The sequence below is a fragment of the Oncorhynchus masou genome, chromosome 13 (assembly GCF_036934945.1).
Source record: "Oncorhynchus masou masou isolate Uvic2021 chromosome 13, UVic_Omas_1.1, whole genome shotgun sequence".
In the NCBI taxonomy this organism is placed as follows: Eukaryota; Metazoa; Chordata; class Actinopteri; order Salmoniformes; family Salmonidae; genus Oncorhynchus; species Oncorhynchus masou.
The window spans coordinates 38,118,139-38,144,454 of NC_088224.1; the positions used below are offsets into that span (position 1 = coordinate 38,118,139).

The 26,316-nt window shown below is 43.6% G+C and overlaps 2 protein-coding genes across 2 annotated transcripts; both read right to left on the bottom strand.

Annotated features, from left to right (window-relative positions):
* Positions 1–3,527: 3,527 nt before the first annotated feature.
* LOC135552263 (glyceraldehyde-3-phosphate dehydrogenase-like) lies at positions 3,528–11,016 on the bottom strand. The gene is made up of 12 exons (XM_064983779.1): positions 10,958–11,016; positions 10,399–10,444; positions 8,690–8,789; positions 8,377–8,486; positions 6,844–6,934; positions 6,433–6,548; positions 5,429–5,510; positions 5,000–5,151; positions 4,697–4,775; positions 4,372–4,455; positions 3,934–4,031; positions 3,528–3,818 (listed from the first exon to the last, which is right to left on the bottom strand). The coding sequence occupies exons 2-12, from the start codon at positions 10,419–10,421 to the stop codon at positions 3,749–3,751; spliced, it is 1,005 nt and encodes a 334-aa protein (XP_064839851.1). The 5' UTR covers positions 10,422–10,444; positions 10,958–11,016; the 3' UTR covers positions 3,528–3,748.
* An 8,524-nt stretch (positions 11,017–19,540) lies between these two features.
* On the bottom strand, positions 19,541–26,025 carry LOC135552264 (glyceraldehyde-3-phosphate dehydrogenase-like). Its single transcript, XM_064983781.1, has 12 exons — positions 25,937–26,025; positions 25,384–25,426; positions 22,975–23,074; positions 22,759–22,868; positions 22,399–22,489; positions 22,017–22,132; positions 21,703–21,784; positions 21,435–21,586; positions 21,175–21,253; positions 20,974–21,057; positions 20,342–20,439; positions 19,541–19,840 (listed from the first exon to the last, which is right to left on the bottom strand). The coding sequence occupies exons 2-12, from the start codon at positions 25,404–25,406 to the stop codon at positions 19,771–19,773; spliced, it is 1,005 nt and encodes a 334-aa protein (XP_064839853.1). The 5' UTR covers positions 25,407–25,426; positions 25,937–26,025; the 3' UTR covers positions 19,541–19,770.
* Between the last annotated feature and the right edge of the window lie 291 nt (positions 26,026–26,316).

The window sequence follows — 26,316 nt, forward strand, 5'->3', positions numbered from 1 at the left end:
CACATCTCAACATCAACTGTTCAGAGGAGACTGCGTGAATCAGGCCTTTATGGTCGAATTCCTGCAAAGAAACCACTACTAAAGGACACCAATAAGAAGAAAATAATTGATTGTGCCAAGAAACACGAGCAATGGACATTAGACCAGTGGAAATCTGTCCTTTGGTCTGATGACACCAAATTTGAGATATTTGGTTCCAACCATTGTGTCTTTGTGAGACGCAGAGTAGGTGAACAGATGATCTCCGCTTAGTGGGACTATAATTTGTTTTTCAACAGGACAATTACCCCAAACACACCTCCAGGCTGTGGAGGAGGAGAGTGGTGGAGTGCTGCATCAGATGATCTGGCCTCTACAATCACCCAACCCCAACCCACTTCAGATGCTTTGGGATGAGTTGGACTGCAGAGTGAAGGAAAAGCAGCCAAGAAGTGCTCAGCATATGTGGGATCTCCTTCAAGACTGTTGGAAAAGCATTCCTCATGAAGCCGGTTGAGAGAATGCCAAGAGTGTGCAAAGCTGTCATCAAGGCTAAGGATGGCTACTTTGAAGAATCTCAAATATAAAATACATTTAGATTTGTTTAACACTTTTTGGGTTACTACATGATTCCATATATGTGATTTCATGTTTTTGATGTCTTCACTATTATTCCAGTGTATAAAACAGTAAAAATAAAGAAAAACCCTTGAAGGAGCAGCTGTTTCCAAACATTTGACTGGTACTGTATGTATGTATGTACATGTATTACAATGAAGCAAGCATGGCTTTGAATAGATGTTTTCTTTTGACTGGCTATACACCACCTTAAAACAACAGGCAACAACAGGTACATACAGCACAGAGGTCTATTAGGTCACCATTTTCAAAGGCTGAAAGGAAGATGTAGAATGAATTAGACTGCAATAAAACTGGAATGGAAATAACCAACACGTCACTTTTCAGACGAGCCATTATCTCTAATAATGGTTGTAATTTCAATGCACAGTTCTCCAACAAGTGTAACGTAAGTGAATTACATGTATTGGTATTGGAAAGAGTTGAGAGGTTAGGGGAATTCCCAAAAGACCCCAGAAAAATGAGAATTCCCTGGGGATCATTTAAGAATTCTTGGAGTAGAAAGACCTCCAATGTCAGGGACGTTGTTGCTGATCATCAAGCGCTGATGCTCCATTACGCGATTTCCTCTCGTTTGGTCGAGGACGGCTGAAATATGGGAAAATAACATTGATTTTATTTGACCATATTGACACATACATAAAAGTTGTGCATATATCCAAGGTTAAGTGTTGAATGTTGTACTTGCAGTCACTTGGATGAGTGGAGAGAAGAGCATGACTTGCTGACAGGGCACGCCCTCTTATTGTGGACAGATCGCTGTTGGTCATGAACTCCTGCCGCATCTTGTGTAGATCTCACCCCAGCATCTTTTCTAATGTCAATCTCTGGCCTGCCATCCACTGAAATGTCAGAAGGAATGAAATATTCACTAAGATCATCTTCCAATAGCATTTTGAACGTGTACTGTGTGTGTACAGTATGTCCCCCACAGGAATCGACCTAGGCATTAAAATCAGACTTATGCATCCTAGTGTAACAGGAAGAGATATTCACAGTTGGAAATGGAGGATGTTGCACTATTCTCAATGGTGGTTGTCACTGTCCTGGTAGAATTGTGTATACTGACTTGTAATTGAGGAAAATGGTGTTCTCTCAAAGGTGGTGGTGGTCTTTGTTCTAGTAAACTTGTCAGGATTTAATATACTTGAAGTTATGGATGTTGGTATCTTGTCAGTGGTTGTTTTGTTACATTGGTCCTGTCCTGAACAAGTGAAGGGGCAGAAACAATCAACATAAAGGGATAGTTTTCTACAGAAAGCCATGTGAAGCAAGCAATGCCTGCCATGCTTCTATAGAAATATTTTTCAAAATTGCTGAGAAATACTTAAATACAAATGCTATTACCACAATATCACTACGTTTTTGGAAGATCACTTTTCAAAAAAAAGTGTCTACCTGTTCGAACACAAAATCAATTGCAGTAGGATTGCAGTAAAAACCTGGAAAACTACCCCTTTAAGTGGGTGCACTCATTTTCCACAGTGACAATGTCAATTTGACCGACCTGTGTTAGGGGAGTGGACATAGGCAGTAAGACCTTGAATGGAGGAAAGTGCTTCTTCCTCATCAACAAGCAGGGCTGTGGGTACAGGAGCCATGCCTTTCTCTTTGCTTTGACTTGTGGATGTGGCATTGGTACGAGCAGCTGGGGTCGGGCTGGGAGAGGTGTTCCCAACATTATCTTCCTCCTCTATAAGACACAGAGAAAGAGCGCAAGATGGGGCATGTCAAACCCTTTCAGCCTTCAAATTTTAAAAGGCACAAGCTAACTTTGGCAATAAGACGAAGACAAACCCATTCATGTAATATTTACGATTTCCCCATCTGATAAATATGAGATCGCGAGGCCCATTCGAACACGCCATCGGACAGACAACTTCTCGTGCTTATCCCCAAAACGCAACACCTTTGATTCAGATGAGAAAAATAAAGTGTTTATTTTTCAGGAAAACTTCTAATTGTTTACATTGGTGATGATTTGAAGCAAGAGTATTTTTCATAAGTTACATGTTTATTTTGAAAAATGCAAATGTGATATTATAGCATGCATTATTGCTTTGGAATTGCCACACATTTGCATCTCGTGCCTCTGAGATGAATGGTAAATAAATACAGTTTCCAGCTCTTGCTAACCCTGAACGATGTCCTCTTGATCACTGACCATATTCGTAAACTAGATCACAGAAGCAAGGATGACGTAACATTTGGCAAAAGCTAAGAGGTCTGAATACTTTCCGAATGCACAGAGATACTTAATCATCGTTAAGTGAATAGTAATAGATTGGACAGAAAACTATTTTCTTCAGAAGTGCGCACATGAACAATAGTCTCTTTGCCTGTTCTCCTTCCTTGTCTCGTGTTTAAAGAGCAGTGATCCGTGTGATTTGAATGCACTGAGCTATTGACTTGATCACTGACTACAGCTCATGCCATCATGTAATCCGTTTACCCGTTTAAGGAACCAAAAACAATATGGAGTCAAGCATTTTTCGTTAGAAAACAATGCACTACTGAACTTGTCTACTTTTTGCTTCCATCTGGACAATGGTTTCAGTTAAAAAGGTTCTTAAAAGTTAAACCCACTTCTGAAGAACTCTCAATCACTCCTCAGAAACGGTATACTTTCATTTCCCACTAGGTGTTGACAGGCAAGATAAATCCGTCTCCACTTCTCTTGTCAACATTATTTTAAAACTCAGACTTGAGTAAATGGGAATATTTTAGCATGCCATTCATGGTCCAAATGCTTCGTTTTACAGCCTCTGTTGAGCTGTAATGAAACGTACCCTGAATAACAAGTTTGATTCACAGAAATAAAATGTAAACAGATCTAAATTCATGCGTGGATTTGAACAATTCATGCATTTACAAGATGTGCGCCTGAGGACTGAGACGACAACAACAAATTGTTCAGAAACAAATGACTTTTATTGTGAACTAAGGCACAGCGCGGTGGACAGGAATATTCTGCAGGCAAAAATCAGACTCAGTCTTCTGAACAGAAGTGTGACATATTATAAAACATTGCTATAGACTTTACTACTGGTTCTTTCTCTGGCGGAGGACTGTTTGGATGTCCGTTCAGGAGAAGGAAGAGGCCATGGGTGGGGGGTGTGTTGTGGAAACATTACTCTTTGAGTGCCATGTGCAGACACAAGTCAATGACGCGGTTGCTATAGCCATACTCATTGTCGTACCTATGGGAGAGGGAGCAAGAGGAAGGAGTCTTTATGATGTATATAAATACTCAAAATTATAATATTGATTGTGTGTGTGTTTGTTGGGGGGGGGTAGGTCTAGATAGATAAATACCATGAGACCAGCTTGACAAAGTGGTCGTTGAGTGCAATGCCTGCCCCAGCGTCGAAGATTGAGGAACGTTTGTCGCCGTTGAAGTCTGTGGACACCACCTGAGGGGGGAGAGCAACAGGCTTTAGGCTCATTATGTGAAAAACTGAAGTGAACCACCAATTAACAATCACTCTACTGCTCCCTAGTGTTTGAGCTCAGGTATTGTAACATATGACCTTGAGGCTCAGTACATGAGTGTAAGGAAAGCTTGGGCCCTGTTGATGTACTCTTAAAATGCATCCTTCCTCATTTCCTTCTTTGTGGTCATCACTGACATGAGAGCAACACAGAACCTTACTCACAGCTATCAAATCATGCTAGATCAGATTTCTGAAAGTATGGAAGGAATGATGCATTTTATAGTATTCAAGCAGGGTCTTGGAATGGGAAAATATTTACTTGGTCCTCCGTGTATCCCAGAATTCCCTTCATGGGTCCTTTGGAGGCCTCCTTGATGACTCTCTTGATCTCTTCATAAGGGGCCTGAGGCAGACAGGAGAAAACATTAAAATGTAGAACAATGTAACCAAATGGAGACAAATGCCTGTTGCATGTTATGTTGACAGTAAGGAAATGTGCAAAAACAAAGGGTAGCTTGTCGGTGGGTTGGAAGCATGGGCAAGAGGAATAAGGTATTCAGAGTCGGTATTCAGAGTCGCTTTACTTGTGTATAACATTAACTTCAATAAAACACATAAAAAAGAGCAGAGAATGGGAGACTTACAGCCTTCTCAAGACGGACAGTCAGGTCAACCACGGACACATTGGGAGTGGGGACACGGAAGGCCATGCCGGTCAGCTTGCTGTGGGTCATGAAGTTCAGTTAAATCAACATTCTGGGATTGAATTAAAAAAATAATGACAGCCCTGGTTTTGATATACAGCCGAGGGATGGGGCTAGGGAAATGTAAAAGCTTTGCAATATTCAGATGCGCCCTTAGTGAAAAGCACGATACAAATCCCATCCATTATCACCATGGTCGTAAAACCTCCATTACGAATCCAGTGGCCCCGGATTGGTTCATACCCATTCAGCTCGGGGATAACCTTGCTCACGGCCTTGGCGGCGCCGGTGGAGGCGGGGATAATGTTCTGGCTGGCACCACGTCCATCTCTCCACAGCTTACCGGAGGGCCCGTCAACGGTCTTCTGTGTGGCTGTGACGGCGTGAACTGTGCTCTGTGGGAAGAAACAAGTGATATGGATGTTAGTCTATGCGAGGTGTTGTCCATTAGTAACTTCCTGTTTGGTGCCTATCTGAACTAATAAGAAAACCTAATTTAAAAAAAAAATTCCATTGTGTACCCTAACGAACACAACCCAGGGCTTGTGCAGAGCAGCAACGTTAATGTTGTAAGCATTAGCATGTACATTGACGTCTCCACCAGTGTTGACTCACTTTTTACCGCCACAGCCCAGTCCCTGTGGTAATTGTGCTGTTTGAATCCATTCTTACCATGAGACCCTCAATGATGCCGAAGTTGTCGTTGATAACCTTGGCGATGGGAGCCAGGCAGTTAGTTGTGCAGGAGGCGTTGCTGTGAGGACATGACATCATTATCAATAATAAATCAACATGCGCCCACTCGGAAAAGACGCTACGCCAGTTCAACCTCAACGTCCACTGTTACGCCGACTACAAGATCAGCATATCTACATCAAGCCACTCCTCCACCCGCCTTTGAATCACATTAAATCCTGCCTCTCTGAAACAAACCTGGACGCAACACAACTGTCCCTTTCTGCTGGAGTGTTCTTCTAGTCCAAACCCCAGAGTTTTGGCGACAGTCTTTTCTACAGCTACACTCAGGGTCCAGAACTTCTCTCCACCGGTCCTCCTAGTCCTGTCTAAACCTTCCCATAACTCCCACTCCACCTCAGTTCTTTCAAATGTTCTTGTTTGTTTCATCTTGCCGTTTCCTTTATTGCCTTTTAGAAAAGCGGCATATAAGAACCAATAATAATAATAATATGACAGCGCCACAAACGTTTAGTAATTTAACATTGTGCCACACGGCCATAAAGTAATCATTTAAAGAGCTGCAAACTGTATTAAAACCAATCGTTTTTCCATGTTATCCAGTCTGATTTGTTGTTTTCTTACCTCAAGAGGAGACATGCGGCTGCCATATCATTTCAATACAAGGTCTATGGAAATCCCTGTGACGTAAACAACGCGTGGAATGCGAGTCCACACAATTTGACAAAATGGTGGAAAAGAGTTCTGTTCCAACAATCTGTCAAACACCCTCTCTAGCGATATTGTCCCGATGTTTTCAGGCCACGTTTCGTACTCGCATTCTCAGTAAGACAGAGGGAGGGTTTATGACCTGCTGGAACAGAGTGAGTGTGTGTTTGAGTGATTGTTTGTACAAGTAATATATCACTATGTGGCAGGACTGTTTGTACGTGTCACACGGCTCCTTTAAAATAATGTTATGGTGGAGGGGAGTGGCTTACCTGACAACCTTCAGGGAGTTATCGTAATGATGGTGGTTGACTCCCATCACGAACATGGGGGCATCGGCGCTGGGGGCAGAGATGATGACTCTCTTGGCACCTCCCTGAAGGTGAGCCTATGGTGGGGTGAGAGGGCAAAGGGTACATTTGTGTAACAACAAATACACAACATCAAGGCTGCCTTGCTTGGTTCAGTCACATACAGCCGATGATATGCAAAAAAAATTGGTAGTCTGGAGGCGATTAAAACAATTTACAACATGAAAATATATACAGCACTGTGCTTACTCACTGCTCACCCACAATATTATAGCCATGAAGTATTAAAACCTTTTTTCCCCCCACAGAATTCAAGTATAGACCGTTGTCAATGTGACCTACTTCCTACTGCTAGTGAAGAGCGGTACTTACCGAGGCCTTGTCGATGGTGGTGAACACACCAGTAGACTCAACAACGTAGTCAGCGCCAGCGTCACCCCACTTGATCTGGGAAGGGTCCCTCCTGAAGATAGCAAAGAGATGGAAGTTAGGATTATACCACAAAATCAGGGTTAGAATTACAGGGGTCCTTTATACTCCCATAGCAATGCAGGGATGGGTTCACCTGTATAAGGAGTTGGTCCCCCTTTACTGCTATAACAGCCTCCGCTCTTCTGGGAAGGCTTTCCACTAGATGTTGGAACATTACTGCGGGGACTTGCTTCCATTCAGCCACAAAAGCATTAGCGAGGTCAGGCACTGATGTAGTGCGATCAGGCCTGGCTCGTAGTTGGCATTCCAATTCATCCCAAAGGTGTCCGATGGGGTTGAGGTCAGGGCTCTGTGCAGGCCAGTCAAGTTCTTCCACACAGATCTCGACAAGCATTTCTGTATGGGCCTCGCTTTGTGCACGGGGGCATTGTCATGCTGAAACAGGAACTTCCCCAAACTGTTGCCTCAAAGTTGGAAGCACAGAATTGTCTAGAACGTCATTGTATGCTGTAGCATTAAGATTTCCCTTTACTGTCACTAAGGGGCCTAGCCCGAACCATGAAAAATAGCCCCAGACCATTATTCCTCCTCCAAACTCTAGTTGGCACTCCGCATTTGGGCAAGTAGCATTCTCCTGGCAACAGCCAAACCCAGATTCGTCTGTCGGAATGCCAGATGTAGAAGTGTGATTCATTACTCCAGAGAACGCGTTTCCACTGCTCCAGATTTCAATGTCGGCGAGCTTTACACCACTCCGGCTGACGTTGGGCATTGCGCATGGAGATCTTAGGTGTGGGTGGCTGCTCGGGCCATGGAAACCCATTTCATGAAGCTCCCAACGAACAGTTCTTGTGCTGATGTTGCCTCCAGAGGCAGTTTGGAACTCTGTAGTAAGTGTTGCAACCGAGGACAGATGATTTTTACGAGCTTCAGCACTCGGCGGTCCTGTTCTGTGAGCTTGTATGGCCTACCACATCGCGGCTGAGCCGTTGTTGCTCCTCAACGTTTCCACTTCGCAATAACAGCACTTACAGTTGACCGGGGCAGCTCTAGCACAGCAGAAACGTTATGAACTGACTTGTTGGAAAGGTGGCGTCCTAGTACAGTGTCAGATCGAAAGTCACTGAGCTCTTCAGTAAGGCCATTCTACTGCCACTGTTTGTCTATAGAGATTGCATGGCTGTGTGCTCGATTTTTTTTAATGCACCTGTCAGCAACGGGCGTGGCTGAAATAGCCGAATCGACTAATTTGAAGGGGTATCCACATACCTTGTATACATGGTCTAGCCTACTGCTAAGACATTCCCAAGAGTCAATGTGAATGTTTAAGATACAGACAAATACTCATATTGCCAGAAGTAATATATAACCCATCAATTTGATTCTGCACAAAACAGTGTCATTTCAAACCATGCACAACATAAGCCAATGAATACAGCTGGAACATTAGTAAAGAAAAGGAAAAACACTTACTCATGGAAAACTGTGATGTGCAGGTTGCCAATGATCAGCTTGCCATTCTCTTGTCTCACTTCACTGTGCTTCCATACACCGTGAGTGGAGTCATACTTGAACATGTAGACCTATGGAACAACAACCTTTAGGGAAGTGTTGAATATGAGAACAGTAAACCTGTGCACCTGAGATTTTTCTAGAGTTTAACCAAAAAAAAAAGAAAAAAAAAGGACCCACTCAAGGTCTGACTTTGGTAAAATATGTTTACATTTCTCCCTCAATTTCAGTAACCTATATTTTGGTATTAGGCAGTAGGCTATATAAAGTTCACCATGTAGTCCAGGTCAATGAAGGGGTCGTTGATTGCGACGACATTGACTTCACCGCTCTTGGCAGCGGCACGGGTCACCAGGCGCCCGATACGCCCAAATCTGAGAAGAGAAAAATCAGTCTTAATTCATATATAAGCAAATGCATATCACACACTATACCAGCAGGTGGCAGCAGCCATGTGACGCAGGTAGACACACCCACGCCTAAAAATGAGTCCTGCACACAAGGGTCAACATATGGCTTAGCAAAGGAGTCAAAGTTCATCAGAAAGGAGTTAACAAGCATCCGAAAGAACACAAGGCAAATAAATAAAGGTTTTGGTAAGGTGTTCTGGCGAAAAATACCTTGTTATCAATTTCCTTTAACAAGTCATTTAGTTCTGGTCAACAAAGTTACATCATACTATACTTCACAAACTGTTTTGGAACTGCGAACAGTCAGCATGATCTTTTAGTCAGTCATTAGACATAATTTAGTTTCCATACTTAGGAGGAGTGAAATATCAATCTCCAGGTCGCAGCGTTTCGTCTTTCAAGTGGGCACAGTAAAACTGTTAGGTTGATTTTGGGAAAGGGTCTATCATAACAAACTTTCATCTTCCTGCAGTTTAGTGACAGCTGACTATTGGTCAAATAAAAGGTTAGAGGAATAGGATCGGTGTAAGAGTTCCTCCAAACTGTCTCGCTGTGACCTCTGAACTTCAGCTGAAAAGGTTAGCGGGGTATTATTAGATGGGTAGAATAAAGGAATGTGACAGCTGAGGAGAGGAAAGATACAAGAGTGCTGCAAAGAGGCGTTGTGACAACCAAACCATAAATAAGAAGAGGATGGTAAGTGGCCAGACCAGGGAGGTGTTGAAACACACCATAGCAACAACAATAAAAAAAGTGCAACAGAAAATGAAAATAAGCATTCATTGGACAAGTTCAGGTAGTCCCTTCTCATTTCAGCCTGTATGCTTCTGTTTAGTTTCTAGTACTGTACAACCCCAGGCTTGTGAATTTGAGAGCAAGCGCCTACGGCAGGGACCATCAACTAGACTCAACCGCAGGCTTATTTTTTCTTGAGCGGGTGGTCAGGGGCCCGGAACATAATTACAAATAACTGCAAGAAGCCCAAACGGATATAATATTGAAGTAAAACTTGCTTACATTTGTATACGATCACATACTGTATATCTTTCTATTACACGTGGGAATACTTTGGAACAGATTTCCTAAAGTAAAATCACTTAGAGCTGATTTTCTGGTGTTTTTACAGCGTTTTATGTCCAACAACAAACATACATAAATATATTTGTTGGAAAACTTGGAGCGACACAAAAGTCACCCGCAGGCCGGCCGCCAGTTGGGGAACCCTGGACTATGGCATGTACAGTACAGAAGTGCAATGCAGTCCAGGGTCTATCCCGTGACCCGATCCTGTCAACAGAGAGTTCTTATGTTCTCTTTAAGACAATACAATTTCAAATACTCTAAATTTGCCCAGTGGCAGAAGCAGACACACCCCTAACTAAAATAAAAAATAAATAAGTCATAATGCATGGTCCAGCAGCTTGGTCAGGCTTATGAACTTGAGAGCAAGCACCTATAGAATGTACAGTGCAGAAGTGCAATGCCGCCCAGGGTATTACCTTGTCACTTGATCCTGTCAGCAGCCTGTTAAGTTTTAAAATATAGAATTTAAAAGTTAAAATATGCAACTTACCCATTGATTCCAATCTTCACCATTCTGCCTGATCTGGTCTAGTTCGCTGAAGGTAAAACAAAATAATAGGTCATTAACTTGTGTTACAAAACCCCAGCACAGTATGGACATGAGGCACAATTTGAATAAGCAACTAAAATTTGAATAAGCAACTAAAATCATCTATGTACAACAATACATTAAGCATTACTGATTAACCGTCTCTATAGAAAGAATCTAACAATGTTAGATACAAATCTACTTTGTGGCATCTATAGAATCCCAAGAATTGCACAATGCATACCTGACATTAGAATAATTTCAAAGAGGCCAAAATGGTTGCTCACCTAAAATACTCAACTATTCATGCCACGTAGGCTAATTTATTCTCTCTCATCTACACATATTGTAGCCTGCATCTATACAAATTTTAGTCATACAAGACATCTATTCAAAACGCCAGGTAGGACTCAACCTGCAGAAGTGTAAATTGCCACAAAAAAACAACAACGCATAATTCTACTATTAAATGTCAAGTTGGCTACGATGCCATAAAGAGGTTAATAAGGTTGAAAAGTACCGTTTGTGAGTTGCTCTGTCCACAATGTCGGCAAGGTGCGCTAGCAATTTATGTTCCTATAGGGTCCATGGACACGCCCCCACGTGAACACAAAGCCATGTGCACACGCCCCTTCAGAATGTCAAGCCACAGATGGATGGGGAGCCAAGGTCGTTGTCGCAATCGACACGAACATAAATTACAGAACAGGAAATTCCTTTGAATGACACCCACCACTATTGATGTGATCATCTTGGCTCCATTGCGTGTGGAATGAACTGGATGCATCTTGGCCCAAATAATTGGACGATTTGTATTTGTATTGATTTGATAGTTCGATAATAATTGTATTAACCAGCTGTTTAACATGATCTTTATTTAAAGGCTATAATCTTTGGGAAAACATTTGAATAATATTTTTTTCCAGGGCATTGGGTGTGCTTGGCTGCAAGACAGTATGTTGCAATGAAAAACAGTCGAAAGAACACGGGATGAAACCCAATGCTTCTTCGAGTGATAACAGTGGGTCCATCAATTGGCCTTTTCCCAAGGTAAGACCACAGCTGCCCTTGGACTTGTCTAAAGTCAAGCCGGCTCATATTCAGAGTATGACACTTTGAGCAGTGTTTGACTTGTACAGGAGCTCACCGTAGCTGAGTACCGCCACCTCAAATGTTCTCCTGCTTGAGCTCCTGTTCCTCCTATAGAATATTATCTCAAAAGTATTGTGGAGCTCCTGCACCTAAATGTAAACAGTACCAGAACCCAAAATGAGTACCGGGAACCTATTTCAGTCCAAGTCAACACTGACTTTGAGACATGATGGGGCATGTGATGTTCTGGTACCCATGGCTATGTGATATCCTGCATGTGTTGTAGGATGCCTGATTCCGCAAGATACATTTAAACGTTATGCTATATTCCGAGAATTTGGATGTAAAGGCAACTAAAGTGTAGATACTGAATGTTATAGGTTCTTTATTACTTATCATGAACCGAAGCATCAATGTTCTCTGGACCAAAATAAACCCGGAGAGAGAGAGTGAGAGAGAGAGAGAGAGAGAGGACAGGGTGTGTGAGTCCATGTAAGAAAAAAAAACAAAAGTCACTGGAGGTTGACATTTACAAGATCCTCTATAACCCCCTTCCCCGCCCCCAAGACAGGTGTGGATAGTGAGAGGATCTATTAGTGCAAAACTTGAGCCCAGAAGGCTTCTACTACCACTACAGTAGGCTACTATGCATGCAGAATTTGAGTCTAATTTATTGCCTACGCACAAACAAAAATGATCTACGCAATTGCAATCACACCGCACACTGCACCGTCCCATCTGGACAAGAGGAATACCTATATAAGAATGTTGTTCAACATTCAACACCATAGTACCCTCCAAGCTCATCATTAAGCTTGAGGCCCTGGGTCTCAACCCCACCTTGTGCAATTGGGTCCTGGACTTCCTGACGGGCCGCCCCCCTGGTGGTGAAGATAGGAAACAACATCGCTGATCCTCAACACTGGGGTCCCACAAGGGTGCGTGCTCAGCCACCTCATGTACTCCTTGTTCACCCACGACTGTGTGGCCATGCACGCCTCCAACTCAATCATCAAGTTTGCAGACGACACAACAGTAGTAGGCTTGATTAAGTTTTAATTTCCTCAGCGTACACATCACAAACAAACTGAAATGGACCACCCACACAGACAGTGTGGTGAAGAAGGCGCAACAATGTGTCTACAACTTCAGGAGGCTGAAGAAATTTGGCTTGTCACCTAAAACCCTCACAAACATTTAAGGATGCACAATTGAGAGCATCCTGTCGGGCTGTATCAACACCTGGTATGGAAACTACACCGCCCACAACCGCAAGGCTCTCCAGAGGGTGGTGCAATCTGTACAACGCATCACTAGGGCAAACTACCTGCCTTCCAGGACACCTACAGCACCCGATGTCACAGGAAGGCCAAAAAGATCATCAAGGACAACAACCACCCGAGCCACTGCCTGTTCACCCCTTTACCATCCAGAAGGCGAGGTCAGTACAGGTGCATCAAAGCTGGGACCGAGAGACTGAAAAACAGCTTCTATCTCAAGGCCATCAGACTGTTAAACAGCCATCCCTAACACAGAGAGGTTGCTGCCTACATACAGACTTGAAATCATTGGCCACTTTAATAAATGGATCACTAGTCACTTTAATAATGCCACTTCAATGTTTACATATATTGCATTACTCATCTCATATGTATATACTGTATACTGCATCCTGCCTATGCTGCTCTGTCATTGCTCATCCATATATTTATATGTATGTATTCTTATTTCATTCCCTTACTTAGATTTGTGTGTATTAGGTAGTTGTTGTGGAATTGTTAGATTACATGTTAGATATTGCTGCACTGTCAGAACTAGAAGCACAAGCATTTTGCTACACTCACAATAACATCTGCTAATCATGTGTACGTGACCAATATTTTTTGTATTTAAGGTGGTGAAAGCGAGAGGCAGGCTGTGGGATTGAGGATAGCGGGCGTCACTTGAACGGTGAGTCTCTTGAGACTGTGTCTCGTTCCCTTGTTCCTACCACGCTTCCTCCTGTTCTACTGTCCGTTAGGAATACCTGTTTAGAATTCCCCCGCTGGTGATCTCTGACACTCTCTTCATCTCTTTCTCAAGCTCCCCCAAACTTTAGCTTTGCTGTGGAAGATAGCAGAGGCATAAAACGGGGCAGGGTGAGCTCCTTCCTGTGCCCAGGCTGCAAGGCTCCTAGAACAATAATATTACTAATACATCTAACTGATACAGTGATTTTTATCACATAAAGTATCTAAAACCCGCTTAAAAATCGACACAAAAAGGAAATGCAAATGTACTGTAGCATACAAAAACAGATATAAGAGATCAGGAAGGGAGTTGAGGCAGTTTGTCTTTGGGAGCATCTTAAGCCCGATGAGCGGAGGGAGGGAGCATCTCAGCCCCCTGTAACTGTCTGTAACTTTGAGTGACCAGGCCTCCCATTGGTCAATCCCGTTACAGCTTGCCCAGAAAATCCGCTCACCTCTCCCACTAGCCACAGTTTCCCAGCAGCAGGTCAGAGTCTCCTGGCATACTATCCCCTGAGCTGCTCTCATAAAGTTGAGTGCGCATTCAAATGTATGTTTGGCATTGTTGTTCCGATCCTTGGCATTGGGTTGTGTTTGCACTGCCGCCTGTATACAGTTCGTTGTTATCTTAAAGCGGTCGTTGTTCTGCTGGGCGATTGTTAGTGTTTTTTATCATTCCATTCCGGCTGTACTTCCATTCTTATACTCAGTATTTATGTTGTATTCGTTACATTCATGCATGTATTCCTACTTCTGAGTCAGGAGGATGTTTTTTTTTATTACAGTCTTATCACCCAGCAGAGGAATCTACGGTGGATCCAGAGTTGCTGCTGGAGGTTGGCCCAGGGCCAGGTAAAGATCCGGGGGCCAGGGCCGGCTGTGCTCCTCTCCCTGAGGGCTTTGGCACCACTGCTGATGCAGGGAAAGACGCCACAGTAGGAATCTGCCTGGCCGCAGTGGTGGCCACCATGGGCCTGCCATGGTTTCGGTCCAAGTCGTAACATGTCTCAATTAAAGCCCGAGGCAAATGTTTACATAGGGATTTGGATAGGGGCAATTCGGCTGAAATCCTTCTGACATGTACAGCAACGCCTTCCAACTCTATTCCCGTAGGGTCAGATGTTGGCTCTCGCTCCAGCACCACTCTTCATACCGTAACTCATGACACGTCCGTTCAATATACATTTACAACTGAGTTATTTAGCAGATGCTCTTGCAGAGCGGCTTACAGTCCCCGCATTCCACTTTTCAAGGGAAAACAACCACATATCTTAATCATTGCAAGTAGACCCTTCTTCGATAAAACCCACTTTTCCGTTTTACGATACATGCCATCTTTAGGATGATATTTAAGATTTCAACATCAGCGTGTCTTGACTAGACTGAACTTGGGAGAGTTTGGGGTGTGACATTTGATAAATTGATGAGTGACAATATGAAATTGGCTGCATAATCAGAGTCCCTGCAGATATTGTCACTGAATGGAGATTAATTGAAATGACTGGACACACAGTAGCTTGTTCATCTTTCACCCTACGTTTCAAACCCTTAAGACGAGTAGAGGTGATCTCTCTGTGTGGATCGTCTTGGTCTATATGCTACAGATGTCTGAGTATGCAAGAAAAGTGAGTTGACATGAAATTAGGCTTCTCCTCTAAATTGAGCCATCTTCTTTCAGAGCACAGACGTCACATAGGGCCCAGGCGAAGGAAAGGTCAGCCTAAAGGTCAACCATACGGCAGGTAACCTTCTCCATGGTCTGCCATGCTACTGCACCCGGCCCGGGGAAGGCCTATATCTTTCTCTTCTTATAGTGTAAATATGTGTGACATTTTGGCAAGGAGGTACCGAGATGCCGGCTGTGGGACCGAGGATAGACGAGGTGACAGTGTATTTTCCCATGGTATGTTCTGCTAAGTTTGCTTTCCTAATTCCAGAGTAACTCTGTTTGATGTCAATCAGTTATATACTCCAAAAATAGAAAAGGACATTTCCTGATGAAAATGTGTGCGCTTGCTCATCCATAGTGAGTATCGGCTACAAGTTATAGCCAATAGGAAGGGGGTTTGTTGGGTTGTTTTGGGGAGGGGGGGGGGTGTCACACATAGTAAAGGCAGGGTGGTGAACGTGGGAAGAGAGAGTTCATTGACCTGGAGTAGTTTGCTTGCGAGGGAAAAGGATGCTCAGTTCAGAGTTGAAGAGTTTTTCATGTACATGCAGTGTAACCAATCCCTGGGTAGCTTTGAGTTCAGGGAAAACATGGTTGAAACGTACCTCTCTGCAATTCCATTCTGTCTCGAGAAGACGTTACAGTGTCATTGTAGCATGGAGCTTTTATGCTCATTTAAAACGGTTACAGTAAATGGTATCCAAAAGCTTTTACGGTCAATTTAAGATGACTCTACATTTCAACGTAGGTTTGGTGTTTGTAGCGTAAACGGTTCAAGATCAGTGGTGAATCCAAAAAGTACTATAGCCTATGGAGCTTCATGCAAATGTGAAATAGTTATAGGTAAAAAAATATATCAATATGCTTTAAAGATGGTTTGGTCTTTTGTGGCTTAAGCGCTTGAAGACTAGTTCTGGGCGGCAGGTATCCTGACAGTTAGGAGCATTGGGCGAGTAACAAAAAGGCTGCTGGATCGAATCCCCGAGTCGACAAGGTAAAAACGGTCCATCTGCCCCTGAACAAGGCAGTTCAACCCCAACAACAACGGCTCCCCGGATGACGTGGATGTTAAGGCAGCTCCCTGCAGCTCTCTGATTCAGAGGGGTTGGGTTAAATGCGGAAGCCACGTTTCAGTTGAACGCATTCTGTTATACAACTGACTAGGTATCCCCTTTCCCCAATCAAATGTTTTGACCATGTAACCTATGGCTATTGAAATGCATTGGAATTTACACAAGTATGGTTGTAGTGTGTAACAAATAAACAGTATCAATACGTTTTTTTTTTAAGTTACTTGACCAGTGCCAGTCTTGACGTTTTAAAGTTGTTTTGGTGTTTGTGGCTTTCAAGGTTATAGTGCTACAGGTGGTGGAAGAAAGCAAATGATTACTAGAAAAAAACACATTTCCCAAAGAAAATGTGTGATGCTCGCTTGTCTTTAAGTATTTGTAATGGTAGTGACTGCAGGGGATGTGTTTTTGTACAATATATATGATTGCCACCATACTGAACGACATTGCAAACACCTTGGGCTGACTGACTATTGGAGTCAGGACAGAGCTCTCCCTGGTACGTTTTTCTGTCCTCTTCGGCACATGCATCCAACACCCTGTTCGCGTTCTCTTACTTTCAGATGAAATGAAAACATTCAGACGGGTTATGGACGAGCTAGACGTCTTGATCCTTTAGACACAGCAAGGGTAGACATACACGTGCCATATATGTAGACATAATGCTTATATAGGCTGTCGAGTTAGTTGCGTAACACACAGGCGAAGGAACGGTCAGCATTAAAATACGGAAGATAACCTTCTCAATGGTCTGCTACGCTACTGCACTGCAACCGATCTGGGATGGCCTATACATCTCTCTTTGTACAGTTTAAAAGGGTAAGACATTAGGCAAGGCGACCCTGAGAGGCAGGCTGTGGGATCGAGGATAGGGGGGCGAAGACTGGGATGGAAGCGTGAGACTGGAATATGGGCTGTGATATGAATCAGACTTTGTGAACAACATCCATACCGCCATTCTAATTGGCTCCTGTATTAGAGTGAGGGCTTCTGGGTAGAAGATTGCCATGATGTAATGTGTGGAGGTGTCACCATTCCCCCTCCCCTTATAATTGATTTGATACCTGGTGGTGAGTTATGCAGCCTTACCATTAAAATGTGCAGTCAAATACATATGGCACATTGTGTCAGCTTCTATAACCACAAGACCTACAACCCAGTATTTCCCCAATGTTTGTTTTGCTAATGTTATAAGATTTCCAGAATAACTTGGTTGATACAAACCAGTTTAAAACTAAATAGACGATGCATGATACTAAGGTTAAAATTCAGGAAAGTTGTTGAAAAGTTATCACTTAACATGTTCGAGGCTAAAACACTTGTTTATGCATTCAGGTTGCCCTTGTGTCACTTCTTTTGTCCTCCGGGAGCCAGCTGTCCTGCGTTTAGTTGTGATTATAGGAACTGTTTCAGGAGGCGGGCATCCTGACAACATGGCCAGTCCACCAGAGCTTGTGTTGAACGGGGGTGGTGGTGACGCTGCGGACGTTCTCCTCGAGGACACTGGTGTGCCGGTCTTCCCTGCTGATCCTTGAGGATGATGTTGCGGAGGCCATCTTTGGTGCTGAGACTCCATGGCTTTAAGATCCCTGCTGTATGTGGTCCGTACAGTAGGGTAGGGAGCACTAGTGGTTTGTAGACCAGGATTCTGGTTCTGGCTTGGAATGTAGTGATCCTCGGAGATTCTTTTCCTCCGAAGGCTCCAGTGGCACAGCTTAGGTTGGCGGTGGTGTATTTCTGCGTCAATGTCAGCTTCTGGAGGAGAGAAGGCTGCCATGTTAGGGAACGTGGATTGAGCAGCAGACACTGAGGAAGTCTGCAGACACCACCTGAAGGATGAGGGAGTTGTGAAAAATGTATCTTTACTCCTCCCTTGTGTCGGAGCTTAGACATGGCAGTGTGTATTTGAGGCCCAGGACATGAGTAGGAAAAACTTGGGCCCTTTCCGATGCGCTTACAAAACGTATCCTTACTTCCTTTCTTGAAGAATTCTCTGATCTGACATGTGAAAGCAATGCAGAGGAAAGCTTGCACGCACACAAATCCAGTTGTCATAGTGATTTCAAGAAACTAATGAGCTGTAAATTTCCCAAAATCACCAGGTTTTCAACTTCTTGCGTTACTGGCTTTTATCCTCAAGTCCATTTGGTGGAAAAGTCTCTTTATGCAGATTTTAGAATATTTGCAGGAATATTTTTAATTTGATGGAAACCTAGCTATAGAGAAGCATTGGAGAACACTGGACTTATTTAACTAGGCAAATCAGTTAAGAACAAATTCTTATTTTCAATGACGGCCTAGGAACAGTGGGTTAACTGCCTGTTCAGGGGCAGAACGACAGATTTGTACCAAGTCAGCTCGGGGATTTGAATTTGGTAACCTTCCGGTTAATAGTCCAACGCTCTAACCACTAGGCTACCCTGCCACCCCAACTTTCAGTTGATTTAGTAAATTGACACCAACCCGGACTCTGGTTGCCACTAACAAAAGCATAGGATATACTGATTGGGAGACTTACTTGCCTGGCGATCTAGACTGATTGCGCAACCAGCCAAACATTTGGATCAGAGTACCTCCCGAACCATCAAATTGGACCAGAATGGGTAAAGCAGCAGTTAGAACACGTGCCATTGGCTTTGATACTCTGTTAGAGATCCCGTCGCTGATGACTTTGGTACAACACCCCTCCTACTCACCACAAACAATGTCAATCTGACTTAAGTATGTAGCAAACAGAGCTTACGTCGTCACAAGACGGATTGTCAGGTCAACCAGACAAGGGGGCACACGGAAGCCATGCCAGTCAGCTTGCCGCAGGTCCTAGTTCCCTTTAGATCCACACTATTTCAAGCTAAATGTGGCTTAAACGTAAACATTAAACGAACCTGCTCGAATCTGTCCAATACTGTGGTTCAACTTTTTTTTTTTTTTTTAACTCATAGCGAATTGGGTGTGTCGACAACTTAAGAATTGATTCCACTAGTGAAAAGCAGTATACAAATCTTATCCATCACTGGTGATAAAAACCCATTGAGGAACCAGTTCTCATTGATTGGTTCATACCACAGCCTGTTTTGGCTGGCACATCTCTCCAGTTTATCGGCGGGACCGTCTGTGGTGACAGGATGAAATGTGGGGTAGAGACATTAGTCAACCCAGTGCGGTGTTTATTAGGCACTAAATGGAAGCTACATTAGTTCCATTGCAAAAATGTTTCAGAACAGTTGCGTGCCATAATGAACATGTGCGCTGGAAGAATTAGATGATCGTTCAATAACAGGACTTTTATTGTAAGGAGTGCAAATTAAGCCAGTGTAGTAAACAGAAATATTCTGCAGGCAAAAATACTCAATCCTCACTGAACAGGAGGTGTGACTTATAAAAATGTTCCCATTGAGTTGAGTTCACTACAGGCTCTCTGGCAGCGGACTGGTGGGGTGCCCGTTCAGGAGAAGGAAGAGGTCGTGAGTGGTTGGAAGTGTGGTGTGGAGCTTTACTCCTTGGAGGCCATGTGCAGACACAGGTCAACAACACGGTTGCTGTAGCCAAACTCATTGTCGTACCTGTAGAAGACAGAAGTTTGAAAATTCACAAAAACCTACAATCACAGGAAAGCTAAGGCCATACTAATGTTAATTAATGTGGCAATCAAGTTCAAACATTGTTTTTTCTTCTCCAAAATGTGTTGAGTTTTCATACCGCGATCAATAAGTTTATTTAATAAGCCCTTTTGTTAATTGAATGTTTGTTTCCTGGTTTAGATCCTGGCAAGGTATCAATTTGTGGATGGAAACTAACAAATCAAAGGCAAGTTTCAGTGTTCCTCAAAGCACATATACTGCCCCTTGTATAGATCCTGGCAAGGTATCAATTTGTGGATGGAAACTAACAAATCAAAGGCAAGTTTCAGTGTTCCTCAAAGCACATATACTGCCCCTTGTAATGTTTTTAACAGTTGCAACGTTCACTGCAATGCAAATGATGCACAGCTTTAGATGTCGATGAAACGTTGGAGTCGGTGGACACCTGGTGTGAGCACAATGTGTAGGTTCCTGCATACATACCATGAGACCAGCTTGACAAAGTGGTCGTTGAGGGCAATGCCGGCGCCGGCGTCAAAGATTGAGGAGCGGCAGTCGCCGTTGAAGTCTGTGGACACCACCTGAGGGGGCGCAACAAGTTTTAGTGTAAACGATTAACCATCACTAGCGCTCGCTAGAGTTGCCACTTAAGACATTTCAGCCTATGACCTTGAGGCCCATGGCATAGGAGTAGGGAAAGGCTGCCTTATGTCCCAATCACTCCTTTCCCCTGAAGTGTGCTTTACATCCATGCATTTGATGTGTTCCAGAACTAGCACTACTTGTTCAAATTGTCACCTAATCAAGCACCTCTAAATCAGCTGTGGAATACACCAAATATGTGGCCTGGCTGGGGTACTTTAGACCAAGGTTTCCCCAAACGTTTTGTTTGTCAACCTAACACGACAGCAGATTCAAATAAAGCGTGATAATTGGTTATGCAAGTCAGCTGTGTAATGATAGGGCAAAAAACAAGGTGTACCCAGGGTGGGGGGCTCAGGAAACCCTGATCTAGAGTAATCTGATGACTTTAAATTCATGGGAAGTAGTGTACAAGTGCACACTTCAAGAAAAGGACAGATTGGGACACAAGGTTGGAATGGGGAAATATTTACCTGGTCTTCTGTGTATCCCAGAATTCCCTTCATGGGTCCTTCAGCAGCAGCCTTGATGACCTTCTTGATCTCATCATAAGGCGCCTAAAGCAGAGGAGCGAACATGTAAACATGTATGAAGTGCCTGTTGCTGTAATGCTGGTAACTTGCACCAAAATCCCAGTTGAACCTCTAGTATAAAAAGGTTGTTGGGAGACTTACGGCCTTCTCAAGACGGACAGTCAGGTCAACCACGGACACGTTGGGAGTGGGGACACGGAAGGCCATGCCGGTCAGCTTGCTGTGGGTCAGAAAGACCCACAAAAGGTTCAGGATCCACACCATTACAAGCGCAAGTGGGCCTCAATTTCTTCAAAAAACAAAACCCTAGTAAAAATCACTAAGGCTATATAAATCTCAGCAGTTACCTATGATATCAAACCTCTGTTAAAAAAAAACTATTGTCCCGGATTGGTTCCTACCCATTCAGCTCGGGGATAACCTTGCTCACGGCCTTGGCGGCGCCGGTGGAGGCGGGGATAATGTTCTGGCTGGCACCACGTCCATCTCTCCACAGCTTACCGGAGGGCCCGTCAACAGTCTTCTGTGTGGCTGTGACGGCGTGAACTGTGCTCTGTGGGGGGGGGGGGGGGGGACGACATTAGTCCATGCATCGTTCAAGGAGCACCACTAAGATTAAAGGACACATTCAAAAAAAAAGTCAAACACTGAATGAAGATACATTCTTACCATAAGACCCTCAATGATGCCAAAGTTGTCATTGATAACCTTGGCGACGGGAGCCAGGCAGTTAGTTGTGCAGGAGGCATTGCTGTGAGGACATAGAAAGTGTTAACATGACACTAAATATTTAATGATTAAACATTGTGCCACCAAGTCATAAAATAATCCGCTGAAATTACACTTTAAATTGAAATAGTATTACTCAGGACTGACAAAGGAGTGAGAATACGGCACACTGCGTATGTGTTCGTTTCAGCCATTATTTGGCCGCAGGGAATGACCAACGCTCCTTAAAAAAGGTAACGCAACAGGAGGCTCACCTGACAACCTTCAGGGAGTTGTCGTACTTCTCGTGGTTGACGCCCATCACGAACATGGGTGCGTCAGCGCTGGGGGCGGAGATGATGACCCTCTTGGCACCTCCCTGCAGATGAGCCTGTGGTGGGTGGTTGGGATGAGGGCAAAGGTCAAGTTTGTGGAAATGCAAAGCTACTGAATGAACTAAGCCAGCCAACCTTTAGCACATAGCAGAAAAAGACATATGAAATGCTAAAAAAAGGGAGTTAAAGAGAAAAAAAGGGGTCGTAATTGAAAGTGTGGTCACACAGCATAACATGCCTACCAGAATAATGAACGCCAAATCACTAACGACCTAAAAATGTGACCATGGCCTTCCTACTGCTAGTGAACGGAGGTACTTACAGAGGCCTTCTCGATGGTGGTGAACACACCAGTCGACTCGACGACGTAGTCCGCGCCAGCCTCGCCCCACTTGATGGCGGTGGGGTCCCTCCTGAAGAACGCAACGAGATGAAGTTGGGGTTAAACTACAAAACTAGCGTTCCAATTACAGAAGTAGAAGGTTTCACTGTGTGTGAAACCCATAGGCATAATATACCTGTTCTAGCCTACTAGAGCACTCGGTCAATGGGGCAGTTTCCCAGAACCAGAGAGGAATCTCTTTTTAGTTCACCACTAAGCATAATATGGGTGCACAAACGCATCCAAATGTGGCATTTGAACCAATGTACCTAAAGAATAAGTCAAGGAAAACACACTCACTCATGGAAAACTGTGATGTGCAGATTGCCAATGATCAGCTTTCCACCTTCCTGCTTCACTTCGCTGTCCTTCCAAACACCGTGGGTGGAGTCATACTTGAACATGTAGACCTATGGAACAGGGGCAGGACTTTAAAGCCAGTAAGTGATGGTACAGTAAACACGAGCAGCTAAAACTGGTTTATGTGTACTGCATTTAACGCAGTATGACGTTCACCATGTAGTCCAGGTCAATGAAGGGGTCATTGATGGCGACGACCTCAACCTTGCCGCCCTTGGCAGCGGCACGGGTCACCAGACGCCCAATACGCCCAAATCTGAGAGGGGAAAGAGTCTTACAGTTAATCCTCATGTATCATATTACCACACCGGCATGCGGCAGAAGCCCTAAACTGGCATGTCTGATGACAGCTCTAGAACACCTGCCAACCTTGACATTTGCAGCCCACAGCCTTTGTTTATGCCCAATATGGTTGGGTTGGTGCAGCGTGACCAGAAATGAGAAGTGCGGGGTTGAGGACAAATTGGAAAAGCAGGTTAAAGACTCATCTGTTTAAGCTTGGTTGGCCTGTACAGTTAAAGGGACATTAACCTCAAATCATAGCTTTTTTTATACACTGAACAAAAATGCAACATGTAAAGTGTTGGTCCCATGTGCTGAAATATGACAGCAGTAATGTTCCATAGACACAAAAAGCTTTTGTAAAACGGTGCACAAGTTTGTTTACATCCCTCTATGAGCATTTCAGCCTTTGTCAAGATATTCCATCCACTTGACAGGTGTGGCATAATAAGCAGCTGATTAAACAGCATGGTCATTACACAGGGGCACCTTGTGCTGGGGACACTAAAAGGCAACTCTAAAATGTGCCACAGATGTCACAAGCTGAGGGAGCATGCAATTGTTATGACTGCAGGAATGCCCACCAGAGCTGTTGGCAGAGAATTTCTACCATAAGCCACAGCCAACGTAATTTTCAAGAATTTGGCAGTAAGTCCAATCAGCCTTAACCACGTCAACACAGGACCTCTACATCCGTTTTTTTCACCTGTGGGATAGTCTGAGGGGAGGGTGGGGTGCTGAGGAGTCGGTCTTAAAGCCTTTTTGTGGGGGGGAAACTGATTGGCTAGGCCTAGCTCCCCAGTGGGTGGGCTTGGCTTCCAAGTGGGTGGGTTTATGCCCTCCCAGGCAAACCCATGGCTGCGCCCCTGGTCAGTCATGTGAAATCCATAGATTAGTGCCTAATTTATTTATTTCAGTTAGCTAATTTCCTTATGACCTGTAACTCGGCAGAAATTTTGAAATAGTTGGGTTCATATTTTTGTTCAGTATAGCTTAATGTACATCTTGCCATCAGTTGTGTAGATGGTTTCAGCATAAATTGGGTGGATAGTTAAGTGCAATCCACTTGGGACAGCTCCCTTACGTGAAATTAATGAAGTCTGATGGTTACGGTTTTAACTCTGGCTGATTACTGATAGGACCACATTGGTCAAATACTGTGAATGTTGGAGACTTGAGTTGCAGTCAGTGGCTGAGAAAAGCCTAGACACCACTGAAATACAAAGTCAACTGGATTACAGTCTAGAATTGTTTTAAATCCCAATCCCAAAAAACAGAAAAGTCCATTCCTGGGCAGCTGAAATAACTTCTATTTACATAACATTAGCAGCCAATTACTGCACAGATTTGTCTTGTGATATATACAGACCAATCAAGTTCAGAGGGGATGATAAAATCCCTGCGACTGAGGATTCAGTGTCACTCATAAGGATCACCACAATGTTTAATGCATTTGGACTTTGCCCAGTGACACAATCAGACACACCCCCAGCTGAAAGGGGGTCCTGTTCATAGGGGTCAATGTATTGACCACCAAAGGAGTCAAAGTGCATCAGGACTAAAAACAAGGTGAAAAACAAGCAGCCTATTTGGCAACAGAATGAGCCAGTCAAATTGGCATTGTGGAGCAAATTCCTTGCTATCCTTTACCATTAACAAGCAATTTGTTCTAGTCAATGAAGTTTTGTATGACTTAACACCTTTTATGGGTCTTATGACATAGGCTTTGAGGGAACTGAACAGTCACGAGGATCGATTGCGCTCAGTTTTAAGAGTTTAGTTTCCTTACTGTATATAGGTCAATCAGCACATCAGTGTCCCAGATTAGAAATGGGCATCATTACAGATTGATTATGGGAAAGGGCTTACAGCAGTCATATCTTCCGGCAGTCTAATGGTCAAATAAAGGTTAGAAGGATAAGATTGGTCAAAGAACTCAACAAAAAAAGGGTACTTTAGCTGACAAGGTTAGCAGGATATTAATAGATGGATAGAATACAGGAATGTGACAGCTGATAAGATACGAGAGCGCGCTGTAGAGGCGGTGTGACACCCAAACTATAAATACGTAGAGAATGGTCATGAGTGTCCAGACCAGGCTTGTGAACTAGGAGTTACAGTATGGCATGAGCTTTCCTCCAACTTGGTTCCAAAGTACACAAACTGTCTCAAGGGATTTGTGCAACGCAAGCCTGGGTTGCTTCTGTGACATTTTGAACTCTCCTCTAGTTCTGATAGAAAACCAATAATTTCTTTAAAAAGTATTGACAAAAAGCAGGTTACCCATTGATCCCAATCTTCACCATTTTGCCTGATATGGTATAGTCTGAAAGTAAAACATAAATTAAAACCATTAAGTAGGAGTAGAATGCACATTGATGTCAGCATTTCACAAACTTGGTTTTTGTTCTAGTAGTAGACAGACAATTCAAATGATCAACTCAACATGCTTTGATTAAGCCATTTGAAATCAGCTGTGTAATGTTACGGAAAAAACAAAAACGTGCACTACTTTGGGTCCCCAGGACTGAGTTTGGGAAACACTGATCTACGTATATATATAAAAAAAATTAAATGGCCATTAAATCTGTGCCATCTATCAGCAGTGTTTTGTTAATGTACACAGTTGACATAAGTCATGGAAAATGTACTAAGTCTGCATGCACAGAAAACACATAGGTTAGCCCAAAGTCAAAAGACAGCTATTCAAAACACCATGTACGCCTAGGCCTACACTGCACAGTGCGTAAATTACATACAATTAAGGCATACTTGAAAATGTCAATTAAAGTTGGTTTTGGAACGCATAAAAGAGCAAATAACGTTTTTAAAGTACCGTTCTTGTAGAGCCTTTGTCTGTCCACTTGTTCGAAAGGGAAAGCGGGGACGAGTAAAGGTGCGCTCGCATTTTATCTTCCCATTGAGTCCGTGGACACGCCTCCGCGTGCGCACGCCCGGTCAGAATGTCAAGGTCATAGTGGTTTGTCAATCTGCAGTAAATACGGAACAAAAAACCTGCAGCGTTCATTTGGACGGTGTGGACAGTCGTGCCTTGTACCCTCCATTATTATTGTTTTTGGTTAGATGGCATATTAGGCAACTGGGCGCATCTTGGCAAAAAGATATGTTCTCATTAGCAGCCTAATTTTATATTGCATTAATATTGTAACGACCCTGGGTTTATAAGCGCGCATATCGACTCTGCAGTTCGAGCAT